This window comes from Pseudoliparis swirei, chromosome 10 (assembly GCF_029220125.1).
Source record: "Pseudoliparis swirei isolate HS2019 ecotype Mariana Trench chromosome 10, NWPU_hadal_v1, whole genome shotgun sequence".
Classification (NCBI taxonomy): Eukaryota; Metazoa; Chordata; class Actinopteri; order Perciformes; family Liparidae; genus Pseudoliparis; species Pseudoliparis swirei.
This window is the reverse complement of record NC_079397.1, coordinates 10,166,256-10,184,862: the sequence shown is the minus strand read 5'-3', so window position 1 is coordinate 10,184,862 and position 18,607 is coordinate 10,166,256. Positions and strand designations below refer to the sequence as shown.

At 43.8% G+C, this 18,607-nt stretch overlaps 1 protein-coding gene across 2 annotated transcripts in view; it reads right to left on the bottom strand.

Moving 5' to 3' along the window:
- Positions 1–18,607, bottom strand: part of LOC130200660 (chemokine-like protein TAFA-5) — a 148,921-nt gene that overhangs the window by 82,842 nt on the left and 47,472 nt on the right. Inside the window, exon 1 of one of the 2 annotated variants that reach the window (XM_056425116.1) lies at positions 9,530–10,155. The exons of the other annotated variant lie outside the window; for it this stretch is intronic. Coding sequence (XP_056281091.1) covers positions 9,530–9,620 — 91 coding nt within the window. The 5' untranslated portion in view covers positions 9,621–10,155. Of the gene's footprint in view, positions 1–9,529; positions 10,156–18,607 lie in introns of those variants that run through there. 2 annotated transcript variants of the gene reach the window in all.

Below are 18,607 nucleotides of genomic sequence, written 5' to 3'. Positions count from 1 at the left end.
CCATAAGTGCAGCGAACGTGTCCAGTTACCTCGCTTTGTTGCATGACTAACATCCATGTCAGCACCTCTCCACCTCTGCACGCCGTAATGGCATTAGAAGATAAACGGGTGACACCGCTCGTTATGACCCATAATGTTATGGCGTGTCCTTTACAGTGAGTTAACGCATTTTCTCTCGCTGCGTCGGGACGGGAATAGGAATCGGAGCCCCACAAACAATCTATTCCAGGGAGCAACAAGCTAACGGAATGTGACGTGCCAATGTTTTTTAGTGATTTTCATTATGTGTCATTCTGTTCTAATTCATTTTCAATTGGGCCATAAGAGCTGCCGCTGTAAGCAGCACAAAAGGCAGGAATGAGCAAAGGGGGGATCTCGTTTCGCTGGAAGACATCCTGAGAAAGAAAATAATGATCTTTATGAAATTGCTTTAGACACAATCTGACAGCCGAAACAAAGCAAGTGGCTGGCCTTGTTCGAATCGATAAAGCCTCCATTAGTTTTCTAAAGAGTAACATACAATTTGTTTCGGTGGAGAAGCATAGCATCGGTAATATTCAGCCCCTTTGACAACACCTAATGTAAGATTAAACCTGCATTTCTGTCGGATGGAATGGAAAATGCTCCGGATCCATAAAGCATGACCGAGCCTGTTATCACAAACAGCACATTTGTGTCACAATGCCCAGGGCCCAGCTTTTGTCAAGACAGAAAAAACCCTGCGTCTAAATCCGTTCAAATGACTGTGAGCGCACGCTCAAAGAAGATCAAACTTCTTAAGTAGGTATTGATCAGCCGGATGAACTGACACACGGCGATTGATCGAATGGCGGGATGACCTCTCCCTACCTTTGACAAGAGCAGGAAATCACAAATTGAAACCTCAGAAGGGTAAGCACACTTCTCACCCATCATTTCCTCGAGAATGTGTGGATGCATCACACTCAAGCACCCTGCTGGGTCGCACAATCAATAGTATGGTGAGTCGGTTTCTGAGGAGAATAGCACAGAGCCCGAGATCCCTTAAACCATCGCTCTGTGAGCCGGTGTATCTTGAATACACTGCAGGCTTGGGTTAGATCATCCGAGGGGCGGGCTGATCTCTTTGAGAGATGGTCATGATGGACATGTTGCCAATGTTGCAAGAACGGGCCCAGAGGAAACCGCTGATCTTCGAGGATCTTTCTGCCACCAGCTGACAAGCGGATAGACAAATGGTCTCGCTAGTCCCGAAGATCTCAAACTACTGGCCCTCCTTCCGCTTGTCTTAGTCCTCAGTATGTGTGTGTGTGTGTGTGTGCCAAAACACTCCTCCTACTCCATCCAATCTCGTGTGTATATGTGTGTGTACATGACTAATTAATAGAGTCGAGCTCTATCGCAGTGACCACAACACAATCCCCGGCTACCGCATGAGGCTTTAATTAAAGATACAGCTGCAGATATAAAAATCACTCAATCCTTCACGCACCCAATCGAACATCCGGGAGGAACGGAAATCTGCGATAGCTCGCTGATCTTGTGCCACAATTTACTGCACGTGTTAGACATTTGATCAGCAGCATCGGTATCACGTTAATGCACCCGAGGATGGAAGGCAAAGCGTCGAGCGTCCTCGCTGATTCAAGGTTTTACAGAGTAGCTCAATCCTGTGTCTTCAAGCTTGGACTGGTAGGGCCTCGGGGGATTTGGACGGCACTCACGGGTGGAAGGGCAGGAATGAAGTGCGTTAGGTCGATGGCTTTCTGACATCACTATTTCCAAAGGCCAAAGACAGTCCCCAGTAAAAAACTGGGACCTGGAGAGGGGATCCTCACAGCCAGCTTATCATTAAACTCCATGCACTGCCTTTTTTTTTAATTGTCCCACAGCAATGCCAAAGCGCAATCAATAGGACTTTAGGAAAACTGGGTGTAATAGTGCACACTTTTTACTGACCCACAATCAATAGGAACTGTGAGAACAGGGCAATGAGTAACTATTGAAGATTTCACTCACACACAGATGAAAAGTGTGGAGTAGGGTTGGATAACCTTGCAAATCCAAACCACAGGTTTCTGCTGCAGCCGTGATTGATTCATCAAAGTGAATTAATAGACAAACCTTTTAAGTTAGTGATCAATGTGCATTAGCCTAATGCGCATTGCCCTTACGCATAACAGTTGATATTCACTGTGAAAGATACATTGTGCTCAATTTAAAAATCAGTTTACAGCAGATGACGTGACTGCTCTGCTTACCTTTGGGTGACATCGCTGTGAGGGATTTGACGTCGTGAGGATTTCCCAAGTAAAACACGCCGATTGTGACAGTGCGTCTGTACACTGAAGGAGTTACTGCGGCATTAAATACATGCATATTATCTTTGTGTCACTTCAGCCTAAAGCTGTGCTTTGGGGCTAAATTCCCTGAAATCCCTCCCTTCCCTCAGATGAATAATATATGCTTAAAAAGGAGCAAATACTTCATGAGTCAACTCTCTAACTCGGTGTTCATAATGCAGCTCACTCTGGGCTTCACTATAAAACAACTAACAATTCAATTCAATCTTCGATGCAGGTGATGCTCGGCATTCGGCATTCGGCATTCAGACACAATTCATTAATATTCTGCCAGAAACATGACAACAGGAAAATAAGAAAGTGGAGCAACAATAACAACTGTTAGTTTAACCAACAGTCGGGTTGTATCTTACATAACCATCGTCTGTTGGGCCACTCATGCTATACATTTGCAGATGTAGAACTAGTCCCATTCCTGCAGGGAGGCTTGAAGAAACGACTCGTCACTAGCAGGTGATGGTGTTACATCTGGAGGGCCTGCACCTGAGATGACAATCTGACAATATTCTGTGAAATTACACCACATAAAGACCATAGAAAATGTTTGTTTTTCCAGGAAACACTCCGGCTATCCAGGAAGTAGTGACGGACAGCAGCTACTTGGGAGTGCAGACACGAGGCGCCTTCCTTTCTAAACTCTGTCTGAAGAGGTGACGGGCTTCTCTTCCTCCGCGGGCCACATACGTGCAGAACACCGAGCGTTTGCAACCGCTTGACCCAAATCTGCCTGCGGCTGCCACGCCACAGAATTACATTCTAATCCTTATCTTTTTTTTTATATCCTAAGACCGCGCTTCTTCTGTCTGTGGTAGATGACACTGATTTTGGTCAGGCTCAGTGTATGAACACATATATCTGTGTCACTTTGGCCCGTTATGGCTCACCCTGTGGTTTTACCTGTGGACCAATAACCGACGGTGTCAGGCAGACCGGTGGCCTGACGACTGGGAGGTAGAGGACGTAACGAGGCCACTGAGGCGCACAGACGCAATCCTTTATGAATGAATGAAAAGAACATATGCAACAGTACTCTTCAAACTTTTCATCGCAACAGAGATGTTTTTCGGCAGTGTGCCTCTCTTTGAAGTGCGGAACAGCCAATTAGGTAGAGTTCAAAGGGAGTTTAGTAGCGGGATTCATCAGGGAATCTTTTCATAATACATGTCTGAATGTGCAGACTTATTTAAAATCCACTTTTTTTTAAAGTGTCTTTTCAAGACCATATTCTCATATAAAAAAACTACTATTTCTTTACTCACAATCTATTAGTAATGGCCTTACCTCAACCATGGTGCCATGCATATCAATACACAGATACAGAACATTCATTGAATATCTTCTCTATTGCTGAGGGCCCTGAGATGATTTACAGAACTTAGGGAGAAAATTTAGAGAAATGTGTTCTAAAATTATAACAATATAGAAATAAATGTTTCAATCTGGCCATGATGCTGAATTCCACACACGCGACTGAGGTTTGAGAGAAGCTGCTTATAATAACTTCAACAGTGAGTAACTCATAGTTACCTTCATTTTTTTTTTGCTATGATACACTTCATTGTTTTATTGTTTTTCAAGAAAAGATTGCCCCAGATTCAGCCGAGAATTGCGCATACCAAGAAACTATTCCATGAACCTGTCAGACTCTCTATTGCCATGTGACAAATATCTCGGTCAATGAAGAGCAAAATGGGATTTGCTCCACTGCCTGAATTATTGAAGTGGACAGTGTGAGAAATTCATAACGCAGAATTCATTCACATTCCCTGTGCATAATGTTTTAATAGGTTTCCCATTCCCGGTCCACCCTCTCCGCGTCCACATTTCATATTGCAGGAGGTCCCATGTCACGTTGAGAGCGCGCTGACACAACAAGGTTTACGACTCCCAAAAATACTCCTGCCAACGTGGCTATGGTTTAGGCATGACGAGTACATCACGGTAAGCCACTTCGAGGCAGAGTGCAACGTCCGGTGGGCCGAGGGGTGAGATATTGTCTCTTCAGGAGCATTCCCCTTGCCAAAATCTCCATCCTTCATCCGTCGCTGGCTTGCACTTCCACCTTTAATGGTATGATAATATAATAATAAAAGGAATGTGCGCTCTGCACAGGCTGCATTTTTAGATAGCATACCACCTGCACACACATTTAGTACCACCAAGAATAACACACAGGCATGTAAACACGTATAAAGCCGATCAATCGGTGGCATGATAGAAGGGGAGACTAAAAATACTTCACTCCTCTCCCTTTTGTTCTGTATTCGTGATTCCAATTGGAGAGGCTTGTGTTGCATAACCCCAGGGTTCTTCTGAAGGGTTATGCGAGAGAAGATTAAAAGGGGTCTGTTCTCTTTAAGGCCCCTTGTGTTGTGCACCGACAGATATGCTAGAGAGGTTCATGTCATTTATGTTCGCTTTCTCTCATTCCAGGCTTCCTGATTGTTTTCACCTGTCATCACACCTGTCTCCTATGCTCATCAGTGTCAGCCCCGCCCCTGATTGGTCCCACCTGTGTCTTGTTACCATGTGCTTAAATTCCCCTGTCTCCCAGTGTTCCTTGTCAGTTCGTCTGGTCTTTTGCCATGATCAGGTCGGGTTATGTTGGGCTCTTGAAAAGGTTTTGATCCCTCACTACGTGAGCGCTTTCATTTTGTTCACTGCAGAACCGAAAAATAAAGTACTTACAAATACTTTATCTCTGTCTCCGGTCGTGCAATTGGGTCCTACTTCCTAAGTGTCTGAGATCGTAACAGAACGAACTGACCACATTATGGACCCAGCCGACCCAAGAACGCTTCACGCCGCTCTGTCGGTACAGGGCGTGACGATTTTTCATCACGAGGAAAAACTGGACAAAGTCAGCCGGAAATACAAGAGCTGAGAGGACGCCAGGCCGGGTTCAGGAAGAATTATCTACACAGATGCAACAACTGGTTGCCCAAATGAATAATTTTTCACTCATCAACAGACTGCTCCTCCGGTGACGTCATCCACAGCTGAGAATTTGCCTGTCAATACTCCAGCTGACGGCCCAGGTCAGGCTGTTTCCTCCCCGTTACGGCTGGCTCTTCCGGAGAGATTTTCCGGAGACTCTTCGAATTGCAGAGCCTTTCTGGTACAGTGTGATCTGCATTTTCAACACAACCCAGCAGCTTTTTTATCTGAGCACGGTAAAGTGGCGTTTATTGTGTCTCATTTAACGGGAAGAGCTGCAGCCTGGGCTACTGCAGAATGGTCTAGAGACACCGAACTATGTTACTCATTGGCCGATTTCATAGAGACTATGAGGCGCATTTTGACCACTCATCGCCTGCTACGGAGGCCAGCAGAAGACTGTTTCAAATACGTCAGCTCAACCGTCAGGTGGTTGATTATGCCATCGAGTTTCGTACAGCAGCAGCGGACAGCGGATGGAATGTTCCGGCTCTTCGTGACGCCTTCATGACAGGACTTTCGGAACCGATAAAGGACCAGCTGGCTCCACTGGAGACACCGGGATCTGGAATCCTCATCGCTGTGGCCATCCGGATCGATAACCGTCTTCGGGAAAGAGAGAGGGAGCGTCGACGCAACCGAGATGTTATTCCCAGCTTCCAGAATTCGCCTCGGAGGGTCGCGCCGCCAGCGGAGGATTTCCAGCTCATGTTACCGGACCATCAGAGGACTACACTTCCGAATGACTCCGGTGAACCCATGCAGCTTGGAAGAACCAGGCTTTCTCTGGAGGAGAGGCAGCGCCGTCTACGGGAGGGTTGCTGTTTCTACTGCGGCCAGCCGGGTCATCAACTCGCTTCATGCCCGGGGAAAGGATCGTGCTCACCAGTCAAAAGGAGGGCGCTGGTGAGCAAGTTTCCCGCAGACTTCCCTCCTCGACCTGTTACTCAGGTAGACATTTGTATTAACAATCAGACCATTGACCAGGGTGTGTTAATAGACTCAGGGGCTGACGAAAGCCTTATAGACTGGGGCCTAGTCAAACAGCTAAAAATAAAAACTGTCCCGCTATCTCATCCTGTTAGTGCCAGTGCCTTAGACGGCCGCTTGTTGTTCACAGTTACCCATTGCACTGAGCCCATACGGATTACTATAAATAAGGACCATACCGAGAGCATGCAATTTCATATTTTTGAGTCGACTCAGCACCCGATTATTTTGGGGTTTCCTTGGCTGAAGATCCACAATCCTCACATAGACTGGCCTTCAGGGAAAGTTAAGGAATGGGGAGAGGATTGTAAGGGCAGGTGTAAACTTTCGCAACCTGTTAATGCACCAACAGACTCTAGTAGGATCATTATAGATCACCCTGACTATCCTGATCTACACAAGGTACCTTCCTGTTACCATGATTTAAAAGAAGCGTTTAACAAGTCTAAAGCCTTGTCGCTACCTCCTCACCGAGATTTTGACTGTCCCATTGATCTCTTACCGGCAGCCCCCATTCCCAAGGGAGACTTTACTCGATTTCGAGACCTGAGAGAACAGCAATGGATGAATACATCTCCTCTTCACTCAAATCAGGGATTATCCGTCCTTCATCGTCTCCAGCCGGAGCGGGATTCTTTTTTGTGGGAAAGAAAGACGGGTCTCTGAGACCTTGCATAGACTACAGTCCACTAAATTCAACACGCATGAATTCATTCACATTCCCTGTGCATAATGTTTTTGAATAGGTTTCCCATTCCCGGTCCACCCTCTCCAGCCATGTCCACATTTCATATTGCAGGAGGTCCCATGTCACGTTGAGAGCGCGCTGACACAACAAGGTTTACGACTCCCAAAAATACTCCTGCCAACGTGGCTATGGTTTAGGCATGACGAGTACATCACGGTAAGCCACCATTCAGGATCCAGCCAGTGCATGGTCCGGTGGATGCTTCAATGAGGGGTTGGAGATATTGTCTCTTCAGGAGCATTCTGCCAAAATCTCCATCCTTCATCTGTCGCGGATGGCGAAACGCAGAAATTGTTAGCTGTAAAAAACAGCCCTCGAGGAATGGAGACACTGGCTGGTGCACTTCCACCTTTAATGGTATGATCAGAATATAATAATAAAAGGAATGTGCGCTCTGCAGCCGTCAGGCCAGGTGGACACTTTTTAGATAGATTCCACCTGCACACACATTTAGTACCACCAAGAATAACACACAGGCATGTAAACACGTATAAAGCCGATCAATCGGTGGCATGATAGAAGGGGAGACTAAAAATACTTCACTCCTCTCCCTTTTGTTCTGTATTCGTGATTCCAATTGGAGAGGCTTGTGTTGCATAACCCCAGGGTTCTTCTGAAGGGTTATGCGAGAGAAGATTAAAAGGGGTCTGTTCTCTTTAAGGCCCCTTGTGCATGCCTTTCATTACTCTCATCCCCAAAAGATTGTCGCTAATGCAGTCTTTGAATTCATGTTATCTGTTCTTATTATTAGCCATCACAGCTGGCTTTGACCTTGGCCATTCTTGAAGCCTAAAGTGAACATATTCTGAACTCTCCTTTGTGCCTTTCTCCCTCCTTCCCTGACGAGTAGATTTTATAAAAAAAGGACCTTACGAGCCATAATGAACTTTGAGTGCATCTTCTCGCCACCGAAAGAACAACAGCTATTCTTTGTCAAGCATTAAAAGCAGAGAAAAATGCAGGCTTCGGGAAAAAAACACCTCGGCGTAAAAGCACAACATGATACAGTCGAAGAGCTCCGTGTCGTCAAGGTCAAAAATATTGCCTTGCCAGTCAACAAGCTCAACAATGCTGATGGCCCTGAATCTAATGAGAGTCCCTTGCATTAACACAGCCATGAGCAGCACTTTTTTTATTCTTCTCGTTTTGCTAGGCGGCCACACAATCCTCTTTTTGACCTCTGAGCAAAAGGCTAGCATGCCAGAGTAAATTAAAATTCCAACGGCTGGCTTTAGGACATGTGCCAGCACAAACATCCTGAACTTCTCTCTTGTCTCCCATTTTTGGCTGACAGACACTATTTTTCTCTTCCCCACCCCCCTTTTCAGTATGGCTGGACATTCTCGTACCCATCAGTAGGCTACCCACCACAGTGAGGAGAGTGTTTGCCACTGCTTGACCTGAATATTTGCCCAGGGCCGGAGGCATGGAGGGGATGACGGGCCTTTCCAAGCCACGTTTCACGGAGAGCTCCACAAAGGAAACCCATGACAGTTCCTAAGTGCCAAAAAGACTCTCTGTTCGCCCCGGGGGTATACATGAAGAAAGGGGATATTAAGTGCAGTTTTTTTACCAGGTTCATATAGTGCACAGCAGTTCCTTAGGTGACACCATTTGACTTTCATAAGCAGTTTGAGCAGTAAATGTACCCAACCACGATGTGAAGCTCTCCCAGCAGCAGGTAGGATGCACATGATGCTACTTCATAGGGTGAATAGTGATGTGTTGCACACCAAAGCATCAGGATGGATCTGGTTTTCTGGTGATCGTCAGAGTGATCGAATCACACGCCATTCATTCAGCTGAATGTCAGTAAATGCAGCTCAAATAATTTAGCCCTCGAAACAGCGTAACAACAATGCAGCCATGTCCGCAGGCTGTGTCATCCATCCATCCATACAGCATGGGCACCATTGCGACAAACAGTGAAGCCCCGAGCCTGACTGTGATGTTTGTGAATGATGATCGGGGGATTGATATTTATGCCGGCTTTAACATAAATGGGACAGAAAACACAAAAGAAGGCAAATGGAACGACATCAGAACCGCTTGACCTCAATGTTACCCTAAAGCTATACTCTAGTGCCATCTATTGAACACGTTTACATCAAATCAGTATTCCAGACAAGCAGTGAGCTGCTGGTTTTAATAGTTTTTTTTCTTCCTCTTCTTCATCTCCTGCACAGCTTGAACTCATTTCTCCGACTGATCAGAATTGATCAATCGATTATCCTCTGATTGATGACTTGTTGATAAGGAACATTGAAATCACGATAGCATAATGTGCCTCGTGCACATCAATCTGCGTTAAGTGTTGTTTGGATTTGTTTTTATTTACAGAGAGGAATAGAAAAAAAAGGCAACGTTTTATCGCGAATGCGCTGGAGCCGCCCGGACACTGCGCATTGGAAATGTGGCTGCGCAAAACTTCACATGAACTACATGGAAGGCGATGGCGCATTAAATCCGCGTAAAAGTGACATGGCATTCGGTTGGAGTTCGAAGTGATTACCTTCTTTGAGCAGGCGCGAGTGAATAAGGAGAAGGAGAAAGCAGCAGATCGCCGCTCCGGTCAGTGCCCACGCAACTCGGAGCAGCTGCATCCTGGCGTAGGAAGGCTTGTGGCGGACCGAGACAGCCGTGCAGCGGGAGAGACACACTCCACCTCAGCTCTCAGACGCGCGCTGACTCATATTCTGTTGGCCCGGGAATTCGGCATTCGTCCCTTTCATGTGAAATCCTCACTTGATATAGTCCGACTTGGATGTGCTGGGACTCCGTATGAAAACAACAACAAAAACAACAAAAAGAAGAAGAAGATGCACTCTTGATTCAGCGCCGGTGCGTCAGAGTGGCTCCAAGCAGCAGGGCGATTAACCCCAAATCGAGGTTTGACGTGCTGGCATTTTCCTTCTCACTTGTCCCCCTTTCGGTTTTCTTCAAGAGTCGGTCGTCGGCTCTGCCAGCGTCTCGCGCCCGACAGGTTCGGCGGAGCGGGCTGCTGCGCCCCTCGGTGCTTCTCGGTCTTCGGGTGCGCACGGCGGTCCACGGCGATGCGGCGCGCAGATGATGATCACCGCTCTCCGCTGCATGTTACGCACATCTCTCCCACTGCTGGGGGAGGCAGAGGCAACCACTGTCAACCAAGTCGCCCTGCAGCCTCTCTCTCTCTCGTGTTCCCTTTCTCTCTCTCTCTCTCTCTCTCTTGCTCCCTCTCTCCCCCGGGGTTCTCCATTACTCCGTTGTTATGTCAGGTTCCCTCTCTCCCCCTTTCGCGGTTTCCCCCCTTCCTCTCTCTATCTCTCTTTCTCTCCCCCCCCCCTCTCACTCTCTCTCTCTCTCTTAGTTTTAATTCAGTCCAATGAAACTCTTGCCATTTAAGAGCTGCCAGTCGTACGTGTCTCCAGGATAATGTTTTTCATGAACGTGCCATGCCTCTTCAAAACATGTTTGTTCCAAATCACTATGTTTGGCAATCCCCCAATTGAGTCTTCTTTGAAGGCAAATCAAACCAACCTGAGCAAAGACCTCTCTGCTTTCCCTCTAGTGTGTTCTCCCATCAGATTATGACGATCAAAACAATTTTAGATGTGAATGCCGGCACATCTCTCCCCCATCCCTCTCCATCTATCCCTGTGTGTGTGTTCCTAATACACATATTTACTTTTGTTGTCTTCTATCTCTGCTTAGCCTCTGGTTATGTCATAACTCCCCCAAATAATCTCCTCCAGAAAGATACAAAGCACGAGATAGTGCTGTTGCTAAAGGACGCTTCCACACATCATCGCATGATCATCAAGTTCAAACTAGCTGGAGTGCTCCATGTGCAAGTGTTCATCCCATTTTATTAAAATGCACTTTCATTCAAGAAAGCTCATTTGAGGGGGATTTCCTACACCTCATCCCGAATAATGAAAAGCGTGCTGATGAAATGCTGCTCCTACATTGGCCTCCCGGTTATTGAAACAAGCAATAGTCTTAGCCAAGCCTGAGGCGCATTTTCCAAGAATATTCAACACCCCCTGAAATCCATTACACATTTAGCCCAAAATGTCATCATATTACAAACATAAAGAATTGATGCCGCTGCAAATTCCTCAAAAAAGCCTCTTCTGCTCAGTTCTGGTTTTAAAAAGGGGATATCTTGATTCTAAGTGAAAGCAATGGCACTGGAGGAGAACCAACATTGAGTTGGTAAAACAATAGCTGGTGTAATCCCCCCTCCCACTGAGCGCTGACGGAGCCATTGTTTCCGTGTCATGTTAAATCTCACATGACGTGAGCTATTCATACATCAAGGCCGTCAGTTGGAAGAGATGGTCAGTTTGCACACAATAGCCCGTATGAGCAGCATTTTTTTAAAGCAGCGTTTCCTCCATGTGCTACTTGTGATTTTTCTCGGTGTGTTCATAATTGAATCAGAGTGACACGCTTGGAAGACTGACGGCGCCACTCAAACAAGAACAAACTGTCATTGCAGTGTCAATAAGGTTTGCCCCGGCAGCTACGAGCACTAATTAACTGATAACAGTCTGTGCTGTGCACGTGTGTGTGTGTGTGTGTGTGTGTGCTCGTGTGCATGTTTTGGATGTCTATGTTTGTTTGGATGCCTCTATGTGTGTGTGTGTGTGTGTGTGTGATGAAGAGGGTTTTTTTGTTTTGTTATCTCCTTCTGACACCTCCCTGCTTTCTCTCTCTAATGCTGTGATCCATTCATTTACTGCATGGAAAGCAATTAACAGAGGCTTGACCTCGCCAAGGGTTTGGGAAGGGACGACTGTATGCTTGTGAATGTGTGTGTGCGTGTGTGTGTGTGTCTAACATTATCATCTGCTGAGCCTACATGTATACTTCTGTATGCCAACCAACTATACCTCTGTGGATGTGCATAAAGCCAAATTAGGAAAACAGTTGAAAACAGCAAGACAGGAATGATATAGTTTGGTATGCCAGTGGAACCAATTACAATGATTCACAGGGTTTCCACCGCTAAGCCCTTCTGACATATCGACTGATGCACTTGAACCTGCAAAAAAAAAGTCCCAAAGCAGCCAAACCATATGCACAAAGGTAGGAACGTTGTTTTTCCCCACTAATTAGGCATTTCTGTGAAGTCAGGGCTATTTAGAAAGTCGGAATTTGTGGATCAACATTCGCTTCACTCGGCACGCAACAACCTCCGCAAGCAGTCCGCCTCATTCTGGATGTATTGTGAAGTTGAGTGTGGAGAGAAAACCAGGCGAGTGTTGCTGAAATACTGCTCCCCGTTGACGTGGTTACGCTTTTTTTTTCCTTAGGGGTCAAGTGTCGCCATGCATCTCCGACAAAGATGAAGCTGGAAAAAAAGTAGAGAATGGGATTTTCCGTGTATGTTGTGCATGAAGCAGAATGATGATGAAGTATTTAAATCAGCCTATATGCACTTAAACAGGACACACATAGCGTGCTCTGACCCGAGAGGGCTCTGAGACATCTCATTGGTTAAAAATAATGTTTACAAGCAATTCTCTTTGGAAAAGTCGGGGAGGTATAAAGCTGACAATTATGTGACAGGTTAAATACCCCAAAAAATGTACTTCAGTGTTTTACAGGGGTTCAACTCTGAATTGTAGTTTTAAAACTACACAGGGGGGCTCGTTTTCCCCCGCTGCCCTATAGGGACCAACTAGAGATCATTATAAACCCCTGTGAGGTGTTTGCTTGCATTTCTTCCTAAAGGGGATAACCTCACATGTTTTAAGATGTTTTGGAGCACTGTGGATTGCTTTTTTATTTATTTATTTTTGTAAATTATTAAAGCATTTCCTTCCCCTCTATCCTTACACCACCCACCTACAGTGCTGCCGCGTCTCCTCTATCACTTTCTCCTCCTCTGTACCGCCACCCCCTCACCACTGCTTCTCCTCGCCAGGAGCCAGGAGCCAGGAGAGGCGTTACTTGCTTTGTCCTCTGTGCAGGTCACTGGCTGTGAGCCAGGCGGAGCCCATGCCAATAACAGCCTTGAGTAATGGCCTAAAAACGTCTACATTCGCTATGTTTCCCATTATTTCCCACGGCCGATAAATCTAAAGGAGGGCTTAATCAGAGGGAAAAGCTGGAACATACGGCTCATGTCCAGCAGGGTGTCAAACACAACGAGTCTTACAGTTTAATCAGAGATTTTTTTTAAAAAAATGTAGGTGGCAGCCACCAATATGGCTTCCCTTGTGACCCACCAGGTCTTCTGACAGGTGGAGCTATTACTGTGTGGGTAGATGAACACCGGCCTGGTGTGAAATAATGGCTGCCTCTGGGATGAGGTGGACTCTGTATAAAGTATTTTAAGAATAGTCAGATAATTGAATTCACGTTTCATCATCCGGGAAGAATCCTAGTTTCACAGCAGCACTATAGAAGGTCAGCATGCAACAATCCAGCTGGATCTAGTAGAGAAATATTACACTATAAATATTTGTAATGCGCACTTCTTTCACTTTATTAAAAACGAGAAGGTTTTTTTAATCCCGCTACATCACCACGCTAAAAAGTTCAACAGCGGCCTTGATACAGTCTTATTATATAACTCTGGCACATTTACATTGGGGTGGAAACTGACATGTTGACTAATGTGCACTGTAAACATAAATACATGAAATAAAAACACATGAAGTTGGGGGAAAGTGGACAAAACCCCCTGAAAAATCATCTCGCTAACAAGGTACACCCACAATAACGTATTTTTCTGACCACTTGAGGGCAGCAGAAACAAGCTATGTTCACCACATTGACATTGTATCGCATTTAAAAGTTGATAAACCAAACTTGCTGACATGCTATTGCCTATGTACACACCCAGCAGATATAAAGCACTGGAAACAGCTGCTGGTTCTGTAGAGGATGCTGTGAGAACTGTGAGGGTGAACCAAGCCATTAACACAAGCTGCAGGTTAATCAAAGACACTGATACGCCCTGAGGGAAACTGCTGAGTCGGGTGATGATTCCCTGCGGGTTCATCACTTACAGCCATCCCTTTCCCATAAAACTTTGTTATTTGATCTACTGTTTACTGTAAGAATATTGATTATAGCAGCTTCAAGCATCTTGAATATTTCCATAATAGGAACATTAAGTAACGGCTGCAACACATAAGTGATCCGGTTGAAGAGCTCGTCTTTCAAATACAATACCCGAGGTGTCAAGAATGAGGTGTTTGACTGGCATCTGTAAAGGTAACCCGATGATCGCAACCCGACATTCAAAAACCCGACGGCAAAAAAAATAACAACAAAGACAGAAATGTCATCCGCGGAAGAATGTGCACACATAGGCGATGCCGTGGATCAATCTCCCTCCTGGAGAGGCTTTTTGCTGTCAGTCACACTTCTCAATGTCAAACACAGCTTCACTACAGCTGCAAAAATCACCTGAGATATGTAATCCATCACGGTGCGCACAAAGCGCCAATTTGGCTTTGTAAGCCGTTCCGTTTTAATCAGTCCTTCCTTGTGCTCGAATTAAGTGACATTGTGCTTCTTTCTGCTTACTGTCAATCACCCGACACCCACAGGACGGAAACAAAGGGCCTGCCAGGAAAGAATCCATCAAAACATGTCACCTTAGAAATCTGTCACTTTCATGTCTTTGGGTTTAGGAAATATTTGTTAAACTGGGACGTCAGGTCATTTTCCACATTGTAAAGTTTGGTGTGTTTTCAGTCTAATTTCACACGTTATGTAAGGCAAATATGAGCTATATAAAGAACACATACATACCAGTGTCATTTAGGCTCCTTTATTTCTATGAAGGGCTTATTATTCGTAGACAGATGGCTTTTATTAACCTTAATTCTATTCTTGGGGGAGCATGTGACGCACCTAATTAAAAAAAAGGTTGAAGAAGTTGAAAGAACATGTACATTATGGAGATGTTTTACAAGGTTTGTCAGCCAAGTTTCTATTTTTCTGACATCAAATGAGATCAAATTAGTGTCAACAATTTATAGTAAAATATGTGATATGATTTCACTCATTTTGTGGAACGAATCCTGATCTTTATTTTCAGTGGATGCTCTGTCACTTACACAGACTTCAGCAACAACATTAATAATAATATTAATTATTAACTGCGTACACACACACACACAGAGCACATTTAATTAAGTTTTGTGGTAGGAAATGTAATATATGAGCTGACAAACATGAGATACCCTCATCCTCTTGAGTCTCTCACTAAGCTTCTTACATTTCCTCTAGTCAGAAAAATATGTATTAAAAAGCATCCACAAAGACCCGACCAATGAGCCTCCCGTCCATGTGCTTTCCATTTGCCTGATCTTCATTCATCCTTCATCCCTCTCCATTGAAGGCTCACCTGGTCTCATTCTATTAGCTGAGAATATAAGGCATTATAGGCCGTATAAAGTTGACTATTTATTATTAATTTCCTTTTCATCAGTTTGTACCTGCCAAGTACCACACAAGTGTGCAAGCAACTGCTTTTGCAACAAAGTGAATCCACGGCATTGATGCAGTGAGCAAGCCTGTATTTGTTTGTATATAAAACAATCTGACCCCTTCTTCTGTCAATATTACACGTATGCAGAATAAGATATTCATATCTCCTCTCTGAAATGATCTAATGGATTGACAAACAACTATGAATGGTTTACTTTGATACTGGAGAAAGCTTTAAAAAAAAGAACGCAGGAAAATGCCCATGGTGAGTATCTGGAGTTATAGGAGCATCTTTTTTTCTATAATTTCTGCAGATTCATGGATATTTAATCGAAACATATATAAGAGACGATATCCCCGGAAAGTGGACCTCTCGCTGAATATCTTGTATCATGTGTGTGTGCGCAGATTCCACGAAGATATCATTATCCCAGAGAGGGAACGTGAGTTCTGATGCAAAATGCTGCAATTTGGCGTTAAGGGAAATAAAGTACCTTAGTGACCGTAACCATGAGTTGTGGTGTCACAGTCACTGCTGCAGCGGCCACTGCTGACCGGGTCACTGAGCGGGCTAAAAATAATCGGGCCAAACAACACTGCAATCGCCATTTTCAGCATACAATGTATTTGGGAAGCCCAGTCGCCGGGCAGAAACATTGGCATTGCGCGTTCCTGCGAAGCACAGATACATCGACTGTTTTTTTTGCTTCCTGGCAGTGCAAGTGATGATATATAGAGAGCCTGTTATACATGGTATGATAAGAATAGCATTGTTACATTGCTAGAACAGAAACGTGACCTTTTTTACAACCTTTGAGGAGGGTACAATGCCAACTTTTCTTTTCTCCAAATGAGAAGCGAGTTACATGATGGCATCATGTTCGGGGTCTTTATACAAGTTCCTTCGGGTCATAAGATTTGTTTCTGATCATCAAGTGAAGTAATGCAAGCGTTGATAACAACAGGCGTTAACAACGCACCTGATCCAGATGGGAACAAACGCCCCACATCAGATACGACGCCTGGAACAGACACTGTTATATTCTTATGGTAACATTTTATTACTCAGAGATCGAGCTACGTTAATAAATCTAACTTCCAAGTGTATATGTGATGTATATATATCTTTAATTCAGAGGCGACTGAAAATTAAAAGTTGTGAACGATTAAATGACTGAGTTTCCCCTATTCAGGGGACACAAGAGAACATTAATGACAAATTCAAAGGAAAAACGTAAGAAATAAAGTCAAAGAGTTTTCCTCAAAATGCCATTTAAGATTTTTACCTTGAATCTCGCTTTCATTTCAATGTGTCTTTACTAAAGACACATTGAAATGAAAGCTTATAAAATGTCTGAATATCCAATTAAAAGTTTAAAAAAAGGTGTTTGTGGTTCCATAAAATGAGTGAAATCATATCACATGGTCTTTAGAGAATGCGCTTCATTTTGCATACTGTTTTTAAAACAAGAAAACTCTGTGCAGATAACAATAAAATGCCTTAATAGATCAAATGAGGGCTAATAAAGAAATCTGTGTCTGTGCAGCACTCTCTTGCTGCCTCTTTAATCTGCTCGATGGACGAAAGACAAATAAATGAAACAACGTTGGCAATTAAATATTTAGCAGGAAAGTCTCGGCAACTTGAAACACAAGTGTATCTACTGTTTCCAGTGTTTCCAAAGAGGGGGAGTGGTACCCAGAGGATGAAGGAATGTGAAATGTGCAGAAAAATGTATAAATACAAAATTGAAATCAGACTCACACAATGACGAGGCAAGAAGAAACTAAACTAAACTGTAAACATAACCAAGCGAGTCTACGTTTTTAAGTTTTATTTAAATGTTTTGATATGCATTCTTTGCTAAACTAAGTAAATGAATCTGTTCTCTTTCACTTAATCATTTTAACATATTACTGCCTTAACTGGTCAGAAAATTACATAATAACTGTAATATTCTTCAAATGTCTTCTTTCCAGACGAGTCCTTTTCCTTCCTGACAACATAAATATGCTTTAAAAAAATATATTTTTTGAAGATGGAAAACATTATATGATGCTCCATATATCAATTAAATGACACTGTTTTCCAACTCAAGTCAAATGACAGAAAATTGTTTTTTTATAAATACAGAATTTAACTCAGACTCAACCACAATGAGGAGGCAAGAAGAAACTAAACTAAACTGTAAACTAAGTAAAATTAGTATGTTCTCTTTCCCCTTAATCAATTTAACATATTACTGCCTTAACTGGTCAGAAAATTACATAATAACTGTAATATTCTTCAAATGTCTTATTTCCAGACGTCATGTTCCTTACTGACATCGTAAATATGCTTTAAAAAAAATCAAATATATCATACATCAATTAAATGACACTGTTTTCCAACTCCAAGTCAAATGACAACACAAACATTATATACAATTTTGCTTTTAGTGATTACCAAAAACTTTCCATCACTAATATACTGTATGTTCTTGAACATGGAGTCCACACTAGTGCCTCACATCGGCGTCAACATCTCACCAGGACTTCAGCTCACGTCCAATAAGAGCCATTCAGGAAGAAAGCTGACTTCATCATTTAAATATTGATCAACATTTGTAATAAGGATGTCATAGTCAATCTGTCAAGAAGTAATTGAAAATCCATATCCTATCAACATTAAATGAACCACAGTTTCTCTTTTATTCGCAATCGACAAAGACCATATCGCTTATTATCACCACTAATGCTCACGAACACTTTCTAAGTTATTTAAAAAGTGTTGTTTTTTTTCTCACGGGGGAGTCTACTTGTTGGCACGATGCATTTACTTCCTGGGGTGCCCTTGCTTTGTTATCGTGTTACATTTTGAGCACGATGGGTGCTTGAAGGCAGAGTGTTGATTTTAGATAGAGCTATGGTTGCTGTTTCTCCTTTGTTTTGCGTCCCTGTGCCAAGCTAAGCTAAACACCTGCTGACTCACGCTTCATTTCTATTGCACGGAGACGGGTGTCGAGCTTGTCGTACTCTCGGCATCTTTCCCTCCGCATATCTCACGAAACGTCAAGCGATTATTTCCATAATGTCTATCGGCAGCTCGCGTTCACACAGGACATCGCTGTGCCTTCAGATGTGTTGATTACAATGTGTTAGTGACGATATGTACCTG